This window comes from Diadema antillarum, unplaced genomic scaffold (genome assembly GCF_040938485.1).
Source record: "Diadema antillarum isolate AM-2024a unplaced genomic scaffold, OU_Dant_1.0 seq00000731_RagTag, whole genome shotgun sequence".
In the NCBI taxonomy this organism is placed as follows: domain Eukaryota; kingdom Metazoa; phylum Echinodermata; class Echinoidea; order Diadematoida; family Diadematidae; genus Diadema; species Diadema antillarum.
In genome coordinates this window covers 775,020-802,107 of record NW_027271632.1, presented here as the reverse complement: position 1 = coordinate 802,107, position 27,088 = coordinate 775,020, and the positions used below count along the sequence as shown (strand labels likewise).

Below are 27,088 nucleotides of genomic sequence, written 5' to 3'. Positions count from 1 at the left end.
GGCAGCAGGTAGAACAGTGAAGGCACAATTTTACAGGAAATCAAATGGTTGAACTGAGATAAAAGAGAAACCATTATCAGCAGAGATTTAAACCTGTAACCTACTGGTTTGAATGGCTATGATGTAACCACTGGGCTAAACTCGGCAACCAGTACGTGGAGCACTTGAGATGTCTGGAAGAGAGCTTTTTCTGCATATTGCAAACTCAACTGGAAAGACACATATTTGATACACAACTATGGCCTAGTCTGTTATGAGACAAATCATATATGTTGATAGGGCACATGAAGAGACACATGGGAGTTTTATAACCAGGGGTCTGTTTCATGAAAGTCTTATGAGAGACTTTTTGATCATAATACACAATAATGAGACTTCATGAAATGGATTTTACTGCTCTTTGAAAGTCTCTCATAGCTACATAGGAGCGACTTTGGCCATTCTGAGATTTGTGTAAAGACTTTTATGTGATGACTTCATGACACAGACCTCAGGAATATCAAACGGAGAAAAAAAAATGTTGAGAGTAAAATACAACTTGTAGACAGTGAAGAGTGTGTGAGTTCCAAATCAACATTGATAAATTGAATACATCCCATCCTATATATCATGGGCGAAGGACAGGGCGCTTTCACGCTATCTGTCCATAGAGGCATTCAGTTCATCGTCATCCAGATCCCTGTCGACCTCCAGCTGGTGATCGTTAGTGCTATGGTTTCGCGACTGCAGCATGGTCGTGCGTGGGTTCTTCAACAGCTGTTGGATCACGTCGTGAGACACCAGACTCCGCGACGTATCTGCATCAAAGGAGGGCAAACATGAAAACTCTAATTACTGCACCATCGGGATTGCACACATAACAAAAAGTAGATTCTATAAGGCTTCAATCCATGCTTAGTTAGATTGAAGTTACTATTCATCAAGTGCCAAGAATATCAACAGAGGGATAAATGAGGGAAATGCTTGGACAATGTCTTCATTGATTTCAATAAAATGTGAAAGAAATGACATGTGTACAACCAAGTAGAATAAGCAGCATCAAAATACAATCATAGTCACAAAATTAAAATGCTGTTATTAGGTGCTCAATAGACAATATGAAACATTTTTACTACATGAAATATTCTTTTTTATGCCTCCGCCACGAAGTGGTGCTGGAGGCATTATGTTTTCGGGTTGTCCGTCCGTCCGTACGTCTGTACGTACGTACGTCCGCATTCGTTTACGCGATAACTTGAGTAATATTGACTGAAATTTTACCAAACTTGGTCAAAATATAAAGTATGATGGGGCAATTACTTGACTAGATTTTGGGTGAAATCGGCCAAATGTCAAAGGTCAAGGTCAAATCATGAAATTGTATCTGTTTACGCGATAACTCAAGACTGGATCAAGCAAATTTCACCAAACTTTGTCCAAGGATGATGTATGGTGGGACAATTACTAGATTAATTTTGAGTGAAATCGGACAGAGGTCAAAGGTCAAAGATCAAGGTCAAATCCTAAAATTTATTTTTTTACATGATAACTCAAAACTGGATGAAGCAGCTTTCACCAAACTTGGTCCAAGGATGATGTATGATACGGCAATTAGTTGAGTAGATTTTAGTAACATTGGCAAGAGGTCAAAGGTCAAGGTCAAATGCTAAAAATGTTGCTATTTCCCCATATCCATGCAATGCCCAAAGGTATTTTCTTGAAACTTAGTGTAGACATGTACTGCCGCATAAAGATTCTCCAGAGAGAGTTTCATGTCATAAGGTCAATGGTCAAAAGGTCAAAGATTAGGTGAAAATGTTACAATTTAACTTTTCTCACAAATGGTTCAATGTATCTTCATGGAGCTTGGTACATACACATGTATTGACTGGCAGGGATTATCTAGGAAATTTAGGGGTCATGGGTCAATAGTCAGGGGGTCAAAGGTCAAGGTCAACTCGTCAAAATTTTACTATTTCCGTCATATACTAGTATATGCAATGCTTGCATTATTATTTTTAAAACTTAATATACATGTATTACCTAATGGAGATTCTCATGGAAATTTCCTGCCAGAAGGTCAAAGGTCAAAGGTTAAGGGTCAAGGCCAGGTTTAAATGCAAAAAAATATATATATATTTCATACTGTAATTACACTCTTTCTTTATACCTTGAAAATTACTTAATGCATAAACTTAAAAGGGTCAGTCAGAAGTCAAGTAAAAATCCTCAATTCCCCAAATACATGTACCTGCACTCTTTAATAGACAATTATAGCAAATATAGTTCAAGGAAAGTGAACATTCAAGATATTTCTGACAAACCTGTCATTTCAATATTTTGCCAATTATGTGAAACTGTTATCTCACATTGTGAAGACATTATACTATACACCTATTGGGAGAATCCTGCATTATGGCGGAGGCATCAGTCGCCATAGCGACATTTCTAGTTTGCTATGTTACAAATTTCTTCTTTTTTTAACCAACATGCAACTATAGTTGGTACTTCCCAGAAATGTGTCTGATCTTGCTGATATTTGTTTACTGATAACTTGCTCTTTTCAATAACTTACAGTAATTGACATAAAGACATTTGGGACTGACTATCCTTTATATATATTTATATAGAGAGAGAGTAAATTTTAAAGAAAAAATAGATGAGGCAAATGAATAACCACGCTATCCCTGAGTTAAGAGGTAAGAAGGAATGGCAAAGGGATTGGTGGGAGGCTGTGCATGACTGATGCCTTTACTTTCTATCCCCATGACCCCCTGAACATCTCTTTGGCTTAGTGTTGACATCAAAAGAAAGAAAATCTTCCTGATTTTTCGGTTACAAACATTAACATTTGCACACACTACTCAGATTTCCTGACAGAGAAGAAAAAGGACTTTGGTACTCACTCAAGCTCATTTCAGATCGAGGGGAGTCTCCGAGGGACAAACCCAGCTGGTGGGGGGATTCCCTGCTGGTGGTCACTTCCGTCTCTGTCCTGCTACTAGCCCTGGTGCTTGGGGCATTCTCCAGGGCCAGTAGCCCCAGGCTAGCCTTGGCCTCAGAGAGCAACTGCTGTAGCTTGTCATCGGACAGCTTCTTCTCCTGAGTGCCCACAGCCCTGTTGGGAACCTCTGTCTGGTTGGTGTTAGCCCTTGGGGAGGCGGAGGGAGAGGAGGAGGTGGAGGACATGGCTGGTAGGCGGGGCGATGTGATCTCTGTCATGGTCCGGTCACTGGCCTCAGAGCATCGCTGGAGCAGGGTATTCAGTTGGGCCTTTGACAGCGATGGGGATGAGATCTAAAGAGGGGGAGGGGAGATATGGGCTTTTAAAAATTTTTTATTTGTATTTTATTAAATATTGCTACTGGTGCCATGGCCTGAGAGGCAGAAGCGAGATACTTTCTCAGACTTTTACTACAGCCTTCCTGGCTTTCATCTTTGACGATCATACAAGGACGGAGTATCACTATGTTCATGGGTTTTGATGTAGTAATTCACAAAGTATAGTTCTCATTTTCAGTGATGATCAGTGTGCTTGGTGGATGAAACACATCTCTGTCCTTGCTTTGTTTTGTCTATGAACAATACAAAACTGTTAATGACATCAATTATGTTTGAAGCAAGCAACCATCATCCATTGAACCAAAGGCAAATAAACAACAAAGAAGAAAATCTTGGTTGCATATACTACACAGTGAAAGGTTAAAAAAAAAAAAGCTCTAACCCTTTCAATGCTTCATATTGAGAAATAACATTTTCATACATATGTTTTTTAATTTTCTCTCGTCTCAGAGAAAAACTGTGGAATCCATATTTAAATACATGTATTTCATTTAAAGGCAGCAATCACAGAATGTTAACTGAGGTCTCTAGTTCAAATTCACAAAAGTGGTCTAAATTTTGACCATGGTTTCAGAAGAAATTTGCATAAACCATGATCTAAATTTGAACCACCTTTGTGAGTTTGGGTCTTTAAGTTTAATTAAAGTATGTTTCAGATGCCTGCTATCATCCAACATGACCTGCACATTGAAGTGCCTCCCTGGGTGGATAATGATAAAGAGAGAAGGGGATAGATTGGTTGGAGTGTGTGAAGGTGGAATGTTGCCATACTTACGGGACTGTTGTGCAGACACATGGAGGTGAAAGGGTGACACAACAAATGCTCCTGCGACAATTGCTCCAGTCTTATCTTCTCCAAGGATTTAGGGTTAGGGTTGTAATAGGGTTCCAGGTTTAGTTTGATGTGATGATTAGGATTTGGGTGAGGGTTATGTCTGTGGGTGGAATTTATGTGTGGCTTAAGAGTGCAGATATTTCACGGAAGCAAATGTCGCAGGAACAAATGTCATGGAACCAGTGAAAGAGCCAAGAAGGAATCTTTCTCCAAGATCCTCCCTCCTTACCTCATCCTCCACCTGAAGCTGGAGGTGGGCCAGCTCCTCCTCGATGTCCTTCAGTCTCTCCTGATGGGTCCTGCTCTCCTTCGTCTCCTGTAGGATCCGCTCCCCGAGCTCAAAGGCCAGGGGGTTGAAGGAGGAGGGACCACGTTCTGCCAACTTTGAGAAGTCACAATGACATGCACAAAACTACCATTAGTCCATCAAGTCCTGGGAATCACATTGCTGTACCTTGGTGCTGTATCTTTTCATTATGACATTACTACTACTTGTTAGCGTTTCATAGGGTGAAAGTTTAAAAAAACTAGATATATCGCTACGGCTACTGATATGCCTCCGCCATAATGCATGGTTCTCCTAATAGGTCTATAGTACAATGTCTTGACAATGTGTGATGACAGTTTCACACAATTGGCAAAATATCAAAATGACAGGTTTGACACAAATGTGCTGAATGTTCACTTTCCTAGAACTAGGTTCAATTGGATGAATGATTAAAATGTCACAGTGCAGGTATTTGGGGAACTGATGATTTTTACTTGACTTTTGACCCTTTTATAAGTTTATGCATTGAGTAATTTTCAAGGTATTGAGAAAAAGTATAATTCAGTATCAAATGGGAAAATAGCATTATCTAAACCTGGCCTTTCACCTTTGACCTCACAGTTCCAAAGAGAATCACTGTTAGGTTGAACATGCATGAATATGTAAGCTTCATGATGATACCTCGAGTTACTTTCGAGATATGGAGGAAAAAGTGCAATTTAGCACTTTCACTTGACCTTTGACCTTTTGACCTTTGACCTTTTGGCAAGAAACTTCCCCAAAAATATACATTGGGTAATACATGCCATACATCAAGTTAAAAAAAAAAAACCCTTCAGGCATATTGCATTTAAGGAAAGTAGTGATATTTTGAAGAGTTGACCTTGACCTTTGACCCCCCTGACCTTTGACCCATGACCCCCAACTTCCCTAGATAATCACTGCCCATCGATACAAGCATATATACTAAGTTCCATGAATATACCTTGAACCATTTGCGAGATATGGAGAAAAACATGAAATTTCACATTTTTTTTCACAAAATAACCTGTGACCTTTGACCTTTGACCCTGTGACCCTAAAATCCACACAAAGTATCATCCCCCAAGGATATACCCTCATACCAAGTTTGATGTAAAACCACCACACGGTTCTTGAGATATTGACAAAAACAAAACGGGACGGACGGACGTACGGACGGACGGACGGACGGACGACCCGAAAACATAATGCCTCCGGCCACTTCGTTGCGGAGGCATAAAAAAACTCTTATGGATTTTTTTTTCTAATTGAAAATTGTGCTCATGGAAGAATTTCAAGGCCTCTTAACCTATACATTTAGGATTGATTCTTTGATGGTGAAAATGTTTTTCTTTCGAAGTGGTAATCTGTTTTAATTTCCTTCTGATTTTGCACAGATTTAACTCATTTAACCAGTTTCATCTAATCTTGGTCCACTATAGCATATGCAGTGAAATTCAATGCTGCCAGTTTGCAGATATGACAACTTTGTAGCAAAATTCCTCCAAACTTGCTGGGTTAATACTAATGGCCCATAAGATGGGATCGTCAGACTGAGATTACACTCACATATCCTCCTTCGCTTTGTGTAAAGCTAGAGCGTTTATTTTGGATGCCCTCTTTGTCAGAAATGAATGAGTAATCACGTAAGTATTAAATCTTTTCATTCTTTTGCTAATTTCAAAATGCATATGGGAATTGTGTAACAAAATGGAAATAACATTTTTTTTTTCTTTCTTACTATATGATCACATATTATATAGGTAAGTGGTGTACCATATATAATGTGCATATATTGCTTACAAATAACATGTAAATCACTTAAAATTTACAAGTACATGCTTTATATATGACCAAAAAAAAAAACTCCTCACCAGAGATGGAGTACTACAGATGCTGGTGAAGTCATCAGCTGGGAGCAGGTTCTTCAGTTTCTCATCAATGTCTTCCAAGAGTTTCTGGCTGTCATTGTCTGGCTGGTAGCCTGTCCCAGGCATGGCCTTCAGTTGGAGCCCAGCTACTTCTGGTTGTGTGGCCTGACAAACAAAAAAGCAACAAAAACACACAGGATTATCATTAGCCGGGTTCACACATACAAAATAGTGGGATGACGATTGCGCTCCATATCTCGAGATTTTTTGCAACCGTTCACACGCTCCAAATTAGCGGGAGAGCAATCACGCTCAGAATCTCGAGTTTTTTGCAATCGTTCACACGTACAGAATTATCCTGCTAATTGCCGATCGAGATAACAGCCAAACCTGCAAACTGGGTCACACAGTGCCCTTCTCTATCACTGCCTGCGCGCACTTCCCTTTGTCCATTGTTTTTTGCACGTCAGTGGTGTGGTTCACGTGCTGTTGTTGTGGTGCGCTAAAGAGGTGAAGGACCTCTTCGCAGAAGCTTTGCTGTTGTGATGTGCGCATTGCATGATGGGATATAAAAACTTGAGAGTCTAAACCCGACCGTTCACACGTACCGGCGGGGGGCAAATTATCCCGCTAATTGAGGTATTAGCGCAAGATTTCTTGGGATTAGCATCGCGCTAATTTTCAGGTTTTTTCTGTCCACACGTGCAGAAAACTCGAGATACCGATCGCAATGCAAATCTCGAGATTTGTATCCCGCTAATTGTCAGGAAAGATTATCATGATATGCATAAAGTGTTTCATACATTACATTTTGCTAGCCACTTACTGCATCTCATTTCTGACTGTCTCACTCTTTCACATGATATAGAAATCTTCCATGAATGATGACAGAATCTTTTGGTGAAACTAATATGGAGTGTACAATTGTGACCACAAAATTGAATGTTGTGGAAAAGCATGCCAGACATTTTACGGAGCAATGAGCCTATCTCTATTTGATACACTGCCTCCTCCAATCCTACTCCTTCCCTCTCACTCCTTATCCTATCCCCTTAGAGTGGGTGACAACTGATTATCCACAAATTTGCAAGAAGTGGTGAGTGTGCATGATGGGCGTGTAGAGAAACTGCAGTGAGAGAAGGAGATGGACTGTGCGGAGTGAAAGGCAGCAGGTGAGAAGAGAAGTTTCTGGGTGGCCACGCCTAGCAACGTACCTCTGTGGGGTCCTCCTCACCAAGCATCTCAACATCTTGGAGTAGGTCCTCCAGTCGTTTCTTCTCATCATCAGTCATGGCGATCAGGCTGCCCGCATCCGATGCCAACTACACGGATATACAAGAAAGAAAAATGAAACAACATTATGGGGACGGAATTTCAGACAATGCAGAGATGATATCACAGAAAATTGACACAAACACAGTTTCCAACTCATGGGATCGACAGATGGCTGAGACTATGTCAACATATTCTTTCTGTCTTTCACAAGACTGATTTGCAAAGTTGTGCTAATGTGCATGTATCCATACAGGCATGGTTGAACTCTCAACCTGTTGGTAAATCTCAAATGCAGTTTTGCTTTTTTCATTTTATTTTGGCTGTCCTGGTAATGCAAAAAGGTTTGTGACCACCAGCCTTTCAATAACACTCAATCAAAACTATTCATCCAACACAGTTATCAGCTATACCCCTCACAGAATTTAAAATACGGTTGGTTAGTCAAATTGCAATTTTTGTCATTCTGGTCACTTATAAATGAAAAAAAGAAATGACATAGATTTGCTGAACAAATTCTCTCTGAACCGAGGCACAATGATTTTGAGATGCTCACATCAATATTTCTCTGGACGAAGTCCGGTTCATCATCCTTCCTGCCTTGGGTACCACCTCCTCCTCCTCCTCCTCCAGGGGGTCTGGGTCTCCTCTGGTTCTTTGTCTCCCTTGGTGATGTCTTGGAGGTCCGTCTGGATCTTCTCTCTGAGAAGCATTGTGATATGAGGTAGAGGATAATTCACATAGAACATGTCACACATTTTTCAACTACCATCACATCTGTCCTTGCCCTGCAATTTACAGACCAAGGCCCTGTTTTATGAAGAGTTAAAATTGATTATAAAGTTGATTTCAACTCAAAGTCTATGGCAGCCTGTGTGGTCAGGGAATTTAAAATCGATTTTATCTTTTGATAAAACGGGGCCCAGTTGTTTTACTGGGGCACACTTTGTATTCCGTTTTTCATATGATCAGCCTCCAGCATTGTAATCATTCAATATGTAATGGGAGTATACTGTACAATATTGCACATAAAACTCTGTATCTTTGTGAAAGCATTGAATGTATAGTTGATCCTCTCTATCACAGGTACATTGGGACCAAGGGCAATTGATTTTCTAAAGAATTTGAGATGTAACTATCAGCTACATGTGTATATGCATCAAACCTGGAATAGGTTTCCAACTTGCCTGATACCTATGTAGGAAAGTTTGCCCCTGAGAAAAAGAATCTCTATTAACCAATGCAAGTAATATTACAAAAGAACCAAATAATTCACATAAATTCATGTTCCACATGAGAATTCAACATGAAAAAGGAGTATGACTTAGCTGAACTTTGACATAATTCCACACTGATTCCACACGTAAAAGTATTGACAACATAGATGACCGACGACATAAGAAACTGAATAAGTGTGCGATGTGTACTGCTAGCTACATACAATCTGTAAACTGCAGTAGAATGAGAGTGTTTTGGAAAGGCCTTGTTACTTGTGTATAAGTAGATCAGTGAGAGTCATGCCATTTCTATGATACATGCAAAAAATGACCACAGCATCAACAGTCATTGTCTCACCTGACGTTGACTGCTGATTGGAGGATGAGCTGGCTGCTCTATGGGATGGACTGCCCTCTGGAGGCTGTGTAGCAAACACTGGAGTTGATGGGATATCATCTGTATTCACTCCTGTAATTGATGACACAAGAGTACATAATTCGTGATACCAAGTAAATGAGAAAAGGTGAATTTACCATGACGTTTTAACAGAGTGATTGAATCAAAATTGTTGATGAACTACTACAGTTTGCTTAGTGTAAATTATCCTTAGATATCCTTAGCTATGTGAGTAATGTCTTCCATGAATGTCTCCCAGAACAATGTCCAATTCACCATCCTTATAATGAATAAACCACATAGCACATTATCATTATCATTGTCAGTATCTCAAATAACATCATTAGTGTCATCATTATCATAAAAATCCTAATCAATGATGTCATCATCTTCATAACGAGGTAACGTATCAGTAAACATCGATATCACTTCCATCCAGTGCACTACCTTCATCGTGGCTGATGGGAGGTACCAGGGCCAGGAACCGAGTGGTGTTCTCTGTGGCCTCCCGGGACTTGCCACCTCCCTCCTCCTTGATGGAGTCCAGCTCCACCTCCAGCTGGTGGTGGAGGAGTTTCCGCTGCCTCTTCACCTCCCGCTCCCTCGTCACCTTGGTGGAGAGGATGCGGTCCAGCTTGCGCATCTTCTTGATGGCCCTCCGCAGCTCAGGGTCTGTGATGCCTGCTAGATCGGCATCAGGGTCCTCACTGCCATCCTCCTCCTTTTTGATTCCCTCCCCTAGTGGAGGTTCTCCCCTTCCCGTATTTAGAGAATGAGGCGTTACATGGCTGGACTCTATGCCATCTTCAAAGTTATTGGCATCACTTACATCATCAGCATCACTGGCACTGTCATTAGACTCTTCGGTTTTGGCAAGGAGTAAATCTAGGCTGCGTATTCTGCTCTCAGCCCCGCCAACTCTTGAGGCTTTATTTTCACTGCGATAGAAACCTACATCAGCTTTGTTGTCCAGATTAGTGTCATATTCTTCACCTGTTGCATCCTCAGCGTCATCTTCCGAGGAGCTGAGATATTCCATCACAGCCATATCATTTGTCTGGTATACAAGAATAAATGAAAATGAAAGAAAGATATTATTCAGAGGGGTGAAGGCTCAGGTTTGAGTTCCATCAGTTTGTCTCCCTCTACAAATGAAAATTTGTTAAGATCGCAACTGCTGATCTGTAAATTAACAAACATGTCGGAAAAAAGGAACCAGTGGGACTCGAACCTGAAGAAACTCAAACCTGAGCCTTCACCCCTCTGAATAATATCTTTCTTTCATTTATCCTATGCCTTGTCCGCCTTGGACTACTTAACATAACAATGTCAGAATCTCGGAGCTTGGGTATTTGTTTCGTGTTCATCGTGTCACTGCCGGCAACCAGGGACAGCCTGGTGGTAGTGTCGCTGCCCGGAAAGCAGTAGATGACAGGTTCAGTCCCACTGGTTCCTTTTTTCTGACATGTTTGTTAATTTACAAATCAGCAGTTGCGATCTTAACAAATTTTCATTTGTAGAGGGAGACAAACTGAAGAAACTCAAACCTGAATGAATGAAAACATGGGAAAACAAGCTATTCAACACGCTTTGTACAGCAAAAGTTCAAATAATAGTAATCTGACTGCTATCTCTTGTTTTCATTAAATCATCTTGCAATTTACATACAATAGAAAAACTGAAGAAATGCTGGGTTTCTTGCCTAATACTGATAATCATAGGATGAATTCATATGGCTACAGCGCACTGAAGTAATACAAACCAGTGCAATGTGTGAGCCACAAATTCAAATAACTATCTCACCGTTTCATCTGGATTCTACCATTTACAAGACATACAACAATTGTTTTTGATCAGATGTATTCATTGCATTAAGGTTCAAATTGTATGATATGGACATTTACAGCACACTAAGCACAAGTTCTCATTTTAAACAGGAAACACATATTGCGTGAATAGCCCAAATGGAGCTGACAGTCACATTATAGGGTTTCAAAGAACTATCTGAGAAAGGCAATTTTGCAATATCACTTTGTTTGTTTTTAAATTTTTTAGATTTTTTTTTTTTTTTTTTTTTTGGGGGGGGGGGCAGGGGATGAGGGGTTGTTGCTTTGATTGTTATATTTCTTGCTTTACTTTGATGCCCCTACACAAGGTAAAGCAGTCCAACCTGATCGCCCAAATTTACAAAGGTGATCTAGGGTAACACCCCCAGTATTCAGTCACTTAAGCTTTTTTGCAATATTTTTCAAACTAAAATGATACGTACATACATACATCATATCTACAACAATGTATGTGAAATATATCAAATTTCTTTAATCTCAATTTTCATTTTGTTAAATATCACACAGAATTTCACAAAATCCCCAAATATATCACCTTGAAAATTCCCCAGAATGCGGTCACCACGACCAGTATTCGGTCACGCGATATGCGCATTCAAAGTCAATGCGTGTTCAAGGCAGCTGAAAAATGCCCCGCGTGCTACCTTGATGGCGCAAAATTGCATCGGCGATGTTGTGGCACCCGTTGGTGACCGAATACTGGGAAATTGGCACTTGCATTCAACCCTTGTACATTGAAACACTGTATCAGCACGTACGGAAATTTTGGTTTTTTTTTGCGTTTTTGAGGATACTATCACACTCCAAGCTTGCGATAAGCAAAAAATCCTGCAAGAGAACGGCGTATTTCTGGATTTTTAGCACTTTTTCGGCGACCTGTACTCTTAAAACTGGACTCAATCCGTGTGCGCTTTTGGAAAGTAGCGCCGATTCTGCACTTTTGACGGTAAAATTTGGGATATTGGATTAGTGGATTTTTGGAGGGGGCTAAGGGAGTTTCCTGTTGTGAATGAGTGTGCAAGTATGTGAATTGATGTGATTTGCGTGTGTTGTGACAGCTGAACTCACTGGCTGGTAACAAGTGATAAGTGACAAGTGATATCGGTAGCTGACCGAATACTGGTACCCTTACCCTAAATCTATTCCATTAATGCAAATTTTAATTGTGTACATACATAAATTGTTACTATCGTATGAAAAAACAGATAATACAAAAAGGGATGCTGACATGTCTATGGGCTGGGTACACAACATCTAAGCCATGGATTTTACCTAAACTACCTCTGTGAATTTGGGTATTTTATTTAGTGCCACTTGATAGGTAGGCCTACCTCTTGTAGCAGAATATCGGGGTCAGGAGGCAGGATCTCAAAGGAACTGCTGGTGTTGCTTGGCGGTCTGTTGATGGGACTGGATGTGCCAGTGTAGCTGTTCAATGATACCCTGCTGCCTGGTCTGTGGCGATGGGTTCTGGCCGGCCTGGTGATGTCATCTAGACTTCCTCTTGTGATGTCCATTGTTCCCCGCACAGTTTCAGTCAGGAAAATCCTAAAACTTCACACATCCAAGAGCACACATTTCTTGTTTGTTTCTTTTTACTCAACACACACAAATTTTGACCATTGTCCATGGACAAGCAGAGACCCCAACCCCAAGCACCTTCTCATCTGGAGAGTCTCCAGCCCGAAACCCCTAGCAAACGGGAGACTCCAAGTTGATACGTGCAAAGTTCCTAGGGTTCTAGATGCTTTCTGGTGCTGTCTAAGGCTTATTTTTTCAACATACGACAGCAATAAGTAAGATCGGGAGACACAGAGCCAGGGCGGGAGAAATCAAATCTCCAGCGGGAGAACGGGAGATTTTGCAAAAATGGGTTTTCGGCGCGAGATCTCCCGTCAAAAACGGGAGAGTTGGAGTCTCTGGACAAGGGAGACAGGAGGGTGCAATGCAAGTGATGGAGCATGAGATGCTGAAGTCAGTACAGATGTGATAATAAGGTAATGCGTCTCCAGCAGGCATATGAAATATTATGCCATTCACTAATACAGATTGAGCTTGAGAAAAAAGGGGAACCAGATGTATGTAGATATATGGCCATTGATTTGAAAGAATTGTCACACATATAAAACTTTACAGTTTGCCAAAAGTGAGCTTGTTGGTGGAATATTCTTGATTCATATACACAGCATGTACCGGTATGTATGTAATTTGGAAGAACTGTCAAACACAGGAGCGTCAATGCAACAAGACCACCAATCAAATTGCATAGATCATACCGACATTGACATAAAAATATCCGCAATAACCATCATAAACTTGTCAAGGAATCCATTGGAGCAGACGGTGGTGATAACCACCTCCCTGATCGAAAATTTGTAAGTGTTAGCAAAGTCTTCATTGTGCAATGATTATCACTGCCACTGGACATAGTCATTGGGGCATGGCCATATGTAGACAGAAAGATCCGTCTGTCCGGAGGACTCTTTTATATTTTGCCATTAACACTGTATACGGAGGGGATCCATGAAGCCAGACGCAGTCTCCGCGGAACATTCCCCGACGGACAGATACAGACCGATCTTTCGGTCAAGGCCATATGGGGACATTGGCGTCATTGCTCAGCAATCTGTGTGCATAAAATGGGCAAACAAACTGGAATTTTTTTTTTTCTATGATTCTAGATTTGAAATACTGAAACTGTTAAATGCACGAGACACACAAAGAAGAGTCGCGTACTACTTTATTCGTATTTACAAAATTGTACTACGAATTGGAAGTCGTAGCGAGCCACAAATGGCACAACAGTATCCACTTGGTATCATCCCTCCCCTGGCTAGCCCGACCAGATGCCGTGCGGGGAACAGCGACTGGGCTGTTACGTTGTATGTGTGAAGATTGCCCCATTGATTGCTATTTTGCATACAGACGAACCGAACAGGCCGAGCTCCGAGTGGAAGTTAAATGATACCCCGACAACACAAGCATTTCATAATCATCTGTAAAACCGGGTACGTCAAAGCGACATTTCCATCTGAAGTCCATGCTTACCGAGTTTTGTTGATTCCACCTCATTTTCAGAAAATAATCAAAATTACGAAGAGCTCAGTCCACGATCACAGGACCAACTTCTCCACGGTTCCTACGCTACGGTAAACGATTCTATTTCGCTAGAAACATAGATGGCGCTATTTAATATACCTGTAACTGATCCGCTGCCCAAAAGAATGGTAAAGAATGTACTCATTACAGTATCCGGTGTTCTCCTCTGGCAGAGGTGCCAACTTTTCTTGTCTATCAACTTGGCTTCTCTTAAACTTTTTGCTGCTGATCACATGCAGAAAATTATACAATGAATTTCACAATTAGAGTAACTTCTACATGGATTAGATTATCTTAACGCACGGTAAATCAGTCTGAAGAATCTTCAGTCTATTGAAGGAGGCAGACTTAATCAGAAGAAGAAGAAGAAGAAGAAGTATTACAATTAATTAAGCCTATATCAAGAAAAATGCGAGTTCACGATTATTATTTCGGCAATCACGTTATTTTTCCCTTACTTATCGATTAAGTAAGCATCACGACTGTTAGTATAATACTACTAGTAACTTATCTGTAATCAAATGGATTGCAAGCTATAACAACCTTTAGCTCCCTACCAATGAAGGATTACTTTTATTTTTCTTATTCAAGAACACGCTCAACACAATGCAAAGTCTTTGTATGTATATACCATAATCATGGATACCGGGGTTCTGTAGTCAGGATTCTTTTTGTGGCTTTACTAATTTGTTATGTATATAGGGGCCTATCACTCATCGACTCGTCTGCTTTCGATTCAGTGTTAGCACTTAGGCCTATTAGTCGTCAATTCACAAAGTGGTGGCACAAAATATCCTATCCTAGTTCTGTGAGAGTAATTTCCTCTGACTTTCACCATTATTATGCCTGTCCACTAACTTATACATGGGGGGGGGGGTCTTCTTTTTACGGGGCACAAGAGATTATGTTTGAAGGCAGTCTACCTTGTATAGTCTTTTCCATGGCTTGACAAACTTAATTCACGAGCTACCTATATGCGTATCAGTTATCTCTGGCGGAGGTATATTAACTTCATGTCGATTAATTTGGTTTTACTTAAACTCTTTGCAGCTAATCACAATGTGTGTGAAAATGTATAGATTAAATTTTACTTATAAATGCATACCTTCTGCACAGATGAAATTATCTTCCCGCAAAGGCTGTAAAACGAGTTTTAAGTATCTCAAGAAAGTTGTGAACGATTTTTCTCTGGGCATTTTTTTCTTTCTTTTCGACAGAGTAAACATTATGATAGTTCTGTGGTAAAATACTATAGTTTATCTTAAATTAGATGGATTATCGATAATCAATCTTTCCAATGTACTACATCAAGTACATTGTATAGTAACAACCTAATATTGATTGACTTTATTTCATGCACTAATATGCATGATGCATGTTGAGACTCTTTAGCTACAGGGTGATAGTTGCAGTAAAAGTTGCGTGAAAAGTTGATTCCCCCTCCCCCCCCCCCAAAAAAAAAAATAGATAAATAATTGTGGCTAAAACGACACTGTGTGACAGTGTAGGCTACTTGTGATGAGATCACCAATGGGGTCAATTTGATTTTGTATCGGGTCGAAATTCTATTTGGGTGATGGATTAGAACCATCAGGACTAATGGTTTCAGTAATAACCTACATGATAATGTATTTATAGAAATATCATAATTATAGAAAGTGAAATGATGGGCCATCAGATAATTTCTGTGAAATCCTCACACCATGAGGCCTGATAGACAACTGAAAAACTATATTGAACAATAAGATCACCAGGTTTAAAGGTCTCATAATGGAGAGTGAATTCATGATAGACTATAAGGAAATTTCTGTTCAATTCAATTTAATTCAAAATGATTTTATTTCCATATAAAGTAATACAAAGTAATATACATAACACGCACGAGTACATACCAATTTAAAGGACTTTTGAATCACGTAAGTTTCAACAAAACATGAATACAATCATTTCAATGATATCATTGGACCCGCAGACCCACAGAAACCATTACAAAATTTCTTTCGGACGACTACCTCGAAACCCATAGAGATGATTTTTATGAAATGACCCAGATCAGAAATCTATAGGCCTACAGAGAGGTCCAAATGGATCAATGTATAAAACGTTGATTTGTATGAACATGATTTATTGTCCTGGCAAATTAGTACTATCGTTAACGGGGTATTTGTCAACACAACATAAAACATAACGATCCCATGTAGAAAACAAATTGATTGGCATAATATAAGAATTAGCCAAGTCCATTATACGACAGGTCTGCCATACATGTTTCTGAGTTCCGTCTATTCATTGTATTGCCTGCTATGCATTTTTGTCGTTGGTAAATCTAGGCATGTAAATCTTCCGATTGTCATTGATGTAGAAGTGTAATATCGTATTTTAAAACATTCCTGACATTATGATCCATTATTGTGTTGCCCACACCTCTAAATAAAAGGAATATGAATACAAACAATATGCATCCTTTTAAAAACCACAAACAAGAATCTCTAAAGGTCTCTGATGGACTTTCCACCTGTTCGCATGGGATCTATACAAAGACAGAAGTTTATGTTGCCTCATTACACTTCAATTTTACTTCAGAGAAGAAAATGTCCAAAGTTGTTATTCTGCGACCATACGTGACTCCCGACCCCTCTCTCAAAAACAAACAAACAAACAAACAAACAAATAAACAAACAAACAAACAAACACACAAGCGAGAAAAAACAACAATAATGCAACGACAAGGCGAGAAGGCAACAATAAGAAAGGCAGGCAAAAACAAACAAACAAAGCAGCGAAACAAAACCCGGAATAGAATATTTCACTTGTTCGAGCATTGTACCAAGGAGATGAATTACCTTTTATATAGGCCTACATTCTTGAATAATCATTTCTACCGTGGAGGTATGTAACACGGGCGAGCCTCCTTTATAGCAGGTCTACGTCCTTGATTGTACAAACAAAATTGGCGGATCTACCGAGATGGGGTGGGGTAGGGTGGGTTTCCCTCCCATTTGGACTCCTTATTGCTTTCTTTTTCTTCGGATGTTATGGGGGATTTAACACCCCTCCCCTTCAGCTTTGTTCTGTTTGTTTGTTTGTTTGTTTTTTGCTTGCTTGCTTGTTTGCTTGCTTGTCAGAGGAGAAGTGGCAGCTATGTGACGAATTGTTTGTTTGTTTGTTTTTTACTTGTCAGCGAATTGGTGGCAGCAAAAATTGTGAAGACTTCTTTTTTTTTCTGCTTCTCAAGACCTAACATTCCCCCCCCCCCCCCCCCTTAGCCAAAATCTAGATCCGCCCCTGCACACAACATCAAGAATACAAGCAAAATGAGAAAGAGACTACTTCCTGCCAGACACATTCTGTCCTCGAGGGGCACCAAAGAGATTTTCCCCAGTAGGAGAAAAAAATCTCTTTTTGAGGGGCACTCACACATTGGCGTTCAGTTTTTCACTCTCTTCTATGACCTAATCAATGTACGTTGTATTACGTAATATCAGGAAAGCTTGAAAAGAGAGTCATTTCCACTTCACTGATAATAAAATACATCATTATGCTCGCACACAATACGCGCGCAACCAAATCGATTAGGCGTGATAAACATCACAGCGTGGGGAACGTACATAATCTGCAGAATTCTCGGGTGTGGTGTGTGATAGAGTCGGTATAACGTTCTGGACTGTTTTCGCTTGAATCGACTTTCTTTTCGAGAAGTTTTGCAAGCATCCCGTGCGATCTCAAAATGCCAGTTAAGATTAAAGTGAAATACTGGTAAGTATTATGTTTGATCCTTTTGTTTTCCATTGAGATTTTTGACATGATACGAGTAGAGTTTTCATAGTTTCATGATTTTAGCGAACGACAAAATGTGGGATCGACGTTTTGCGTCACATAGTACACCTGTACGTCTGTACCTCGACCATCTTCCGCGTTGAGTGTATTCGGAATCCATCGATATCCTTTCTGGCTCGTGCTACGCATAGGTTTGAATGAAATCCCAACATACTAAACAGTCTCCAGGAAAGTTTAAATGTCAGAATGTTGTTGTGCGTTCACTCTTCGCGCTCTCTATAGGTCTGTGACATTCGCCATAATTAATATCATTCTCGCACTAGATTATCTCCCCCCTTCCCTGTCCCCCTCACATGATCATAAATTTAGGCATGCATCGATATACGTTCAGGCGCAATACTTCCACTCCGAGCAATGACAAATTTGTCTTGAATCATTTCTTACTGGACTCGGATGTAAGCATTATTTTGTTCATGATTTATTAACTCTATTGGGAAAATGCAACATCTCTTTGAGAGAATGTTCATTATGATTATAGCTGCTATTTGCTAAAAATGAAATAAAATGATGATGATAAATGAGGATATTGTAGTAAATTTATCTATACCTCATATTTGTTCTTTCAGTGGCGGATGAGGGTACGGGTCCCGGGTGAGTATAACTTCATCCTTTGGGGTCTTTTCATATTTTCCATAATATATGATTTCAATCAGAAAGTCATTTTGTGTTTAAATAGTACCAGTAATAATAATATGCGGAATAATGTTACGTTTTTATTGTCAAAATTATTGATATAGTTGATCATAATACACAGACATCATTTAGAGATGATCATGACGTGTTCCATTGCCATTGATTTTGTCCATTCATCACACACACACACACACACACACACACACACACATTATATTTTCCGTCCACATCGTACCACCGGGCATTGAAAGCTCTGTAATTAAGCTGAGTATGATAACTAAAGAAATGAACGCAAACACCATGCAAGAGCACTGAGTGTGTTTGTGTTATACAATGTCTATTGAATGATATGAAGATATGAAGGGGAGTTAATTATGCAGCGGGTCTAACCTGGTAAATATACACTGTACTTGAAATTGTCCATTACCATACACAGTTTTACCGGTTATCCTCGGACCTGAAAGACAGATTCGGGGATGATGTGGACGTGGTGAGTATAGATCGATCGGATTTTTTTTTTTTTTTTTAATTATTACCTTAAAAACAGTAATCATCGCTGTGGAGAAACCAGTCATCAAATTCGCAGTCATCACAGACAACTATAGTTGCGCTTAGTGTGTATATTAGGCTGGGATTTTGTATCTACCAGTGTATTATGTTTTAATTATTGTTCAGCATGCCGGCTCTGGTATAAAGCAATATCATGGAATACGACAAGAATGTAAGGGCATGGACGATGTATATTTTTACAGAGTTGCAAAGTTATTATAATGAACAACCGTTGCATAGGATATAAAATTAGTATAGCTTATTCATAATCATAATTTGATGTAGACAATTATTTACAGTACTGTTTCACAGACAAATGAGTGAGAAACAATAATTATCTGAATCAGAAAACAATGATGAAATAAATGACTTGAAAGGAAATGAATAATCCACACCATCGGAACTGATGTGCTGTGTAGTTTTGACATGCAATGCTCGGTTTCAACATTGTCCCAGCTGGGCCATAAACATGAGCATCATAATTAATTAAAGAGGTACAGTACTAGGCGAGCTAGTACCTCCTTGGTATAACATGCACTGCTGTGCAACATCGTAAATACACTATAGTTCAGATGCAGACTGATCCTTGTATTGTCTCCTTTCCCTGAATAAGATTTGCGATCGTGCACCATGCAAATAGTCACGACTTCTTCCGTGGGTAATGGGTGTTTAATCTACAGTATTATTGTAAATGCCGTGGTTAATGATGTTTCACCATTGCATCGTGTTAATGCGCGTTCCCTCTATACACTATTCTAAACTATACATGTTCTACACAATCAGATTCATAATGATTACCAGTTCATGCGATTTTGGCCTCTGGCTTTGATGAAGTAAACTACTCCGGCTATTTATTCGCTCTTGTGCTAATCCAACATCATTAACCATGAAAGTTATAGCCACTTTCTCATATGTATACAGATACAGTATCAGGCATTATCTCACAGCACAATTATTACGACCTTATCGACAAATCATCAGCCTTTTATTGTTCATTTTGTATCTTATTGTCTTTCCCTATTTGCAGGAGGGAGAGAGGGCCTCTGGACTGACAGGAGAGATGGAAGTGTTTGTCAATGACAAGCTCGTCCATTCCAAGAAGGTTAATACACTGCATGTGTAATTGCACATCCCACTCATAAAACTATTTGATCAGCATTGTCATTGTTTGTTAAACGACTCTCCTTGTCATTAGGGCCTTCATGCTGTATTTTGTTTTGTTTGTTTGTTTTTACTCACACGATTATCCACCGTATTGATATGAGTTTACCGGTATTATAGTTAGAATGATAATCGCATTTACACTTTCCAGAACCTTTCTTCCGGCACACATGGGGAAATTGCGTTGTCCTTGCTAAACCTATCTTTGCGCAGCCTTCAATACGCAAATTTTATTTCCAGCTCAGCATGCAGGCATTATACACCCCATTCATCACCTCGATCTGTGATCAAAATGACCTCTCTCGCAATGTATTCAAGGATGGTTGGTTTTACTTTTGCACATTATACATCACATCTGTACACAGGTACAATGTATTTCATTCTGTGCTTGTATATGCTTTGACATGCACTGCATTTACAGTGCGCCTTCAACCATTTATACAACTACATGTAAGCCTATAATAGACACGGAGAGAGTCCAGTAATTTTTATGATGAATTCAGGCTGCTTATACGGTGTATATTACTGCTTAGACATATGTCTAAGCAGTGTATACACTGACAAAGTTCATCAGTAAACAGCTTCTTGGTGTAATGGTAGTTATAACAGTTTATAGTTCTGACTTAATTCCACTGGTGGTTAATGATCTGATAAGTTTAACGTCATTGCTTGTTTGTTTTGTTTTGTATTGTATGGTTTTCTCTTTTGTTTTGTTTAGTAAATATTGTCGATTGCTAGTATTTTGTTGACATATTGTTGAAGCGTTTTCAGTCTTTAAAAAAATATAAATATTGGAATGGTTATTATGATTAACATCAGCAATAGGTATAGTAACTTAAAATCTTGTAAAGTCATAAACGTTACGCTTAAAAAGTAAAAAATGAGACATCGTCTCAAAACGTTATTACGAGATAACATCATAATGTATAGTGTTTGTATCCGGTTTCTATGCAGAGTGACACAGACATAAAACACTTGGTGACTAACCTAGATTGCAATTAATATGTTCCGGGGAGTGTGGGGGTGGGGGTTGTCGCCAGAATGATCCTAAAAACGAAACGAAACAAAACAAAAACACGGTAGTCAAGTAACAATGTGCTGTACTTAGAGTAACGAAATCCATGTATGCCTACTTTTTTCTTTCTTTCGAAAATTGCCTTCATCGATGTTAGAACGGAGACGGTATGATCGACAACGATGAAAAGTTGCAGAAGATCGTGGCCGCCGTAAATTCGGCTAAGTGAAAGGTGCTATCTTTCGCTGAAACAGGTATGAGTATCAAGCATTTTGTCAGAGGCTACTAAAATCCGTGAGCCCTTCTCTACTATGATCATATTGATGGTTTTCCTGGTTTGGTTATTTTCTAATCTTCCATCGCAACATCAAGAAATTTGAGTGCTTTTCTTGACCTATAACCACATGTTTCCTGGATTTTATTGCCTGTGAAACTATACATAATAATTGGAAGGCACTGCGGAATTATTTTCTTTTTTCATAAGTAACTGAGGTTTGCCACCTACCAACAATAATTCATTTGATTCGCCGTGAGAAAGACGGAGTTGTCGCTTATTTATGTTCAGAGTTCATTGAATATCAGAGAACAGTTACAGCTAAGACCCTCCCGAGACTCGTGAAATCACCAACACGTTGGCAATTGAAGTTGCACTTTACAGACCGAATAACTTACCCATAGTCCAAAATGCGGTATATATTCATAAGCAAGATTAAATCAAAATTTCGTAGTAATTATTTCTTTTCATAATGACTTGAAGCTTTTTGTATATACATCCAGTTGAGTAAAGACAAAGACATTTCAAAAGTGAATTCGACCGAATGACGAAATTGATTTATTTCATTTCAAGCATATTTTGAACAATAATTGCACAGATTTGACCTTTGGCTGGATGACATTGTCCTCCTTCTAATTTTTCTGAAATTTGCATATCTGAACACTACATCGTTATCGTATATTTGTGCTTTCGATTCCTGCATGCTGTGGTCTTTTTGTCGCCATGTTTCTCCTCTTCCTCCTCCTCCTCTTCATTTTGTCTGTATCGCAATGAAGCTGGACGACGATGTTTGTGAAAATGATTGTTTTTCCCTCTCATATTTTTTCTTCACAGCTGAACAGCTCCAGCTCGTGCATTGTGGCTATCCTCATCATGACAGATGTAACTCAAAAGTAGTTCCGGCTGCTCGGTTTCATCTCGATTATTCCAGAAGGAGACACCAAATTGCCCAAGCTTGAAAGATTCAGTTGTGTATCAACTCTTTTTTTTTCTGTCAGTGTATATGTTTGCATTTCTTTATTATTGTTGTTATTGTTGTTATTGTTATTTTTGATATTGTTGTTATCATTATCATTCGATCATAATAGATCCCTTCTGTATTTCAGATCCATTTCCTGGTCTCGTTTCTTGCTTATAAGATTCCACACAAAAGCTCCGGAGTTTGTTTTTTGTTTTTTTCTGTGATGAGTTCTTTACCACTAGTTGCATGTATGCTTGCACCATCCAAGTGTCTGAACATTCGACATGAGATTAAAATGTCTCTAGACCTAAAGTTAGCCGGATTCCAAATCTAAATCAATAGTTATAATATGTAATATTGCTTTGAAATTGCATTTTCCTTGGTACAATGCTGTACACGTAATACCAGAGCAGTCTCTCACGTGCATGTAGATCCTTTGAATTTCTTATTCCTTAGCGGATAGCTTCTAAACAAGCACGTGCGATATTTTCTTTCTTCCACATATACCACATTTTCTAAAATATACATGTTTAAGTTGTCGTCTGTTTTATAAGTTTTATGTACGGTTAAAGAAAATAAAGTGAGATCAACCAAACTATACCACCATTTCATGTTTAATTTGTATAGTGTTAGATAAAAACATGGAGTGTGCAAACGCGTGCCACCACGGTGTACGAGAGTAATGAGTACTGTACATGACTGTGTGTGTGTGTGTGTGTGTGTGTGTGTATTATGTGTGTGTGCATGCGTGCGTGTGAGTGGTGGCGTATTATATGAAATTTTAGAAGCTTGAGATAAAATAAGAGTGCCACGGTATTTCTATACATTGATTTTTGTTCGTTGGAGTTGTTCCTAAAATTTCACAGCCTAATGCACACACAATACATGACGTATAATAATTCTTACAATACTGACTTCTTATAATCCCAAAGTGCCCCCCCCCAAAAAAAAAAACAACAACAACAACAAAAGAACAAAAAAGTTGGAGACAAAGTATCAAATCAAGCTCATAATAATACATGTGATTAAGCTGAGAGATTACTGATAAATGCTGATATGTCAATCCGTAAAACGGTATTTATAAGAAATCTTTAATTTTTTGTAAATTCTCCTCGGACTTTCCATTTCCACTTGGGAAGGAAGCCTCACCACAACACAAGAGAAGACAATTTGCCTTACAACTTTACCTTGATTGTCTTTAGAGTCTTTATAGTGTCACGTATTGGTATACATGCTATGGTGTTTGAGCATATTTTTTATTTTAATTTAATTTCTTTTTTTTTTGTATTGACTGCATACTCGGAGACATGTTATGTGAATGAGGTTAAGGGTGGTTTTACAGTTGTAACTTTTAACTTTTTTTTCACTAAAGAAAAGAAGCATGCTATATTCAGAAGAATGAATTTAAATTGTGACTCATAATGATATTATCAGACAGGACTACCTAACGTGCACCTACATATACATTTATGTCACTATATGTTTGAGAATTCAATGATACAAAGCGAGTGGGTTCAAACCTATAATTGATTTGATTTTGAGGAAGACTTTTTGAAATGTGCTATACAATATATATATATATATATATATATATATATATACAGTGTATATATATCATTTCATTACAATCTATATGAAAACTTTCTTTCAGTGGCATTGTTACATTAAAATTTTCAGCAAAACAACATTCAAACACACCCACCCACACACGCACACACACACACACACACACTCTCCCTCTCTCTCTCTCTCTCTCTCTCACACACACACACACACACACACACACACACACAAACCACGTACACACAATACACCTAAACTACTGCCTTGACATCAAGTTTTCAACCCGACATGACGGGTTGTGACCTATTCAACGTTGTGACCTATTCAACTGGTAGGGCCTAGTATATTACGTAATATCTTCAGCGTACAATAGGCCCACAACAAATATTTTACGAAGCCTGGCACCAATCGACCTTTCCCGCACGGCGCCGGTGGTGACGAGAAATGCTTGACTGCCACAAGCGTTTTGTTCTCAAGCAAACGCGCACAAATTCACCATGCCAGTCAAAGTTACAGTAAAATATTGGTAAGATTCTTTGTTTTATAAACGTTTCGACGGAGATTTTTGAAGTTCTGTAATTCAAATGGCATCATCAAAATGCCCAGCTCAGTTCTTGTCTGAGATGTGTTACGCACGCATCGTGAACATTCACTGCCTTTTCTTGCGCTTTGAATGTACATAGATTGTACTACCGAATCTGACAACGTTTAGGCCCGGATACTTATTACTTACAGGGATTCTGCGGTGGCTCAAGTGCTATTTAGGTTTTCTATCATTATCATGTGTTCAAGAAGAGCAAAATCTAACATTTAAAATAAGGTTAATCATTCTCTTTGGAAGTGACACCCCCCCCCCCCCATCAACCGAGCCATACAACAGTTACCAATACCTTACCTGATGGTAAATGTCCCAGATCGTTCACGATTAAGATGAAGCATGCTATAGCGGATCAATGCGCCGTATGCCGGACAGGAACTTGTACCGAATACACAAGTGCAGATCTATATGTGACCAATTTGGCTCGGGTTTTAAGATTTTGATGCATGTATATCAATCGCTTTTACACCGTGCAGGGAAATTCATGTTACTGTTTGTAATGGTTACCATAATTAATCTATTGTACCTTCTTATAGGTATATCATGAGAACAATGAATGACATAATGGTATACAGTGATGCCAGAAATTGAGGTTCGTCTCCGTTATGTCTTTTCTTTTTCAGCGGTAGTGCATGAGGGTACGTCTCACGGGTAAGTATCTTAAATAACCGTAGTTTTGTTTCTAATTTCATGCTAATTTCAATCAGGGAATAATTTTCTTAAAATACCATAGATGTCCGTAAGCTTCTTGAAAAAAAAAGTACTGTTACAGAAAACTTCTGCCAACCTTTAGAAATGTTGCGAATGCTAATTCATCCCATCCCCTCCTGTGGATCTTTTCAAACATCGTTTCTCGTTCCTGTCTGCGTGTCTTCAGATCGTTGAACCGACAGAGACAAAGTATAGCCTGAGTACATAAAGGTGTTGAGTGTATGTTAAATTCTTTAAATCCACAGAATTTGCTAAAGGTTCGGTATATAGAAGCCGCAACCTCCTACTTTAAAAATCTGAATTGTTCGTAAAGTTGATAACATCAGATGTAAATTTAGAGGTGATGCATGTAAGCCATCAGTGTTTCTGATTCTTTTGTCCACATTATCTCATCGATAGTTGCCTTCTCCCTAACATTGGCCCGCTAAAACTCTTTAAAACATATATATATATATATATATATATATATAGAGAGAGAGAGAGAGAGAGAGAGAGAGAGAAAGAGAGAGAGAGAGAGAGACACACACACACACACACACACACACAGCTATGGATAATAACAGTATCCCACATATCACACATATAGAACAATCTCTGTCTATTATTATGAAAAGCTTGTTTCCAAAAGGAAAGCTTCAGTGGATTTCGCACATTTTGGAAGCAAGCTCTCAATATACAAAGAGACAGAGAAAGAAAGAGATAGTTATATAAAAAGATAAACATACATTACATGCATATAGGAAGTATATTGTGCTCTTGCATTTCGATGAATTCAAAAGGAATTAACATATAACTTCGAACATAATTATGTTTTGCATATTTTCACCCATCACCCGCAGTTCTACCGTTTTTCCTCCAAGCTGAAAAGCAGATTTGGGGATAAGGTAATCGTGGTAAGTAAACATAAATTTACCGAACTTTATCTCATGTCGATTCTAATAATGGTTTTGAACATAATCATAAAATTTATAGTGATGAAATATGATATTTTCTTTTTCATTTCTGTATATGAAATTCATAAGAAATTGTGAGAGCATATCTACTTGCTGAATTGAATATTCATAACGACTTGTCAAAAAGTGTTTTCCGAAAAACTTTGACCTTTCAGAATGTCATAACTTCCTTATTTCTTTTCCGATTTTAATTAATTTTGCACCGTTCTACAGGGAGTCTTTTTTTTTCTTTCTTATGATATTTTGTAGTGGATTTCTCCTTTAAAGAAAAGCAGTATTGAATAAAAGACACGATTTAAATAAATGGCATGAATTTAAATGAAATCCGTGTCATGTGAACTGTGTTTGTTTTGACTGTGTTATTGGTATAGTTCATGCAAAATCAATCATTACCACAACTTGTCTCCCGGATCAAACATTATTCTACGTACATCCGTATCGATTGTGTTCCACATTTAGAATATCAAATAAAACATGCACGGCGGATATTATTCGCACATATGTACATTACATCGACATAAACATAATATAAGCGCATTGCCTCATTAGATTTTGCTTACGGTTTTTAGGAGGGCAAACGGGCCTGAGGACCCACTGGGGAAATGGAGGTGTTTGTTAACAACAAGCTCGTCCATTCCAAGCGGGTAAGTGGGGGGAAAACAGCTGTTGATTAACCAAGAGTTGG

The 27,088-nt window shown here is 38.9% G+C and overlaps 1 protein-coding gene and 1 long non-coding RNA gene across 2 annotated transcripts; one reads left to right on the top strand and one right to left on the bottom strand.

Moving 5' to 3' along the window:
* Positions 1–636: 636 nt before the first annotated feature.
* LOC139738223 (fibrous sheath-interacting protein 1-like) lies at positions 637–12,577 on the bottom strand. Its single transcript, XM_071648879.1, has 10 exons — positions 12,381–12,577; positions 9,650–10,259; positions 9,169–9,274; positions 8,364–8,376; positions 8,145–8,288; positions 7,527–7,638; positions 6,320–6,465; positions 4,386–4,538; positions 2,886–3,276; positions 637–797 (listed from the first exon to the last, which is right to left on the bottom strand). The coding sequence occupies exons 1-10, from the start codon at positions 12,564–12,566 to the stop codon at positions 637–639; spliced, it is 2,022 nt and encodes a 673-aa protein (XP_071504980.1). The 5' UTR covers positions 12,567–12,577.
* A 5,973-nt stretch (positions 12,578–18,550) lies between these two features.
* Positions 18,551–20,232, top strand: LOC139738250 (uncharacterized). Its single transcript, XR_011711427.1, has 3 exons — positions 18,551–18,576; positions 19,055–19,108; positions 20,195–20,232. It is a non-coding gene; the product is annotated as an uncharacterized lncRNA (long non-coding RNA).
* Positions 20,233–27,088: the final 6,856 nt, after the last annotated feature.

Bases quoted from the DNA above. Each gene is read 5' to 3' on its own strand.
- LOC139738223 (XM_071648879.1), bottom strand. From the start codon at position 12,566: ATGGACATCACAAGAGGAAGTCTAGATGACATCACCAGGCCGGCCAGA. The intron at 10,260-12,380 runs GTAGGCCTACCT...CTTGTATACCAG, and splicing joins CCGATATTCTGCTACAAGAG to ACAAATGATATGGCTGTGAT. The intron at 7,639-8,144 runs GTGAGCATCTCA...ATATCCGTGTAG, and splicing joins TCGTCCAGAGAAATATTGAT to TTGGCATCGGATGCGGGCAG.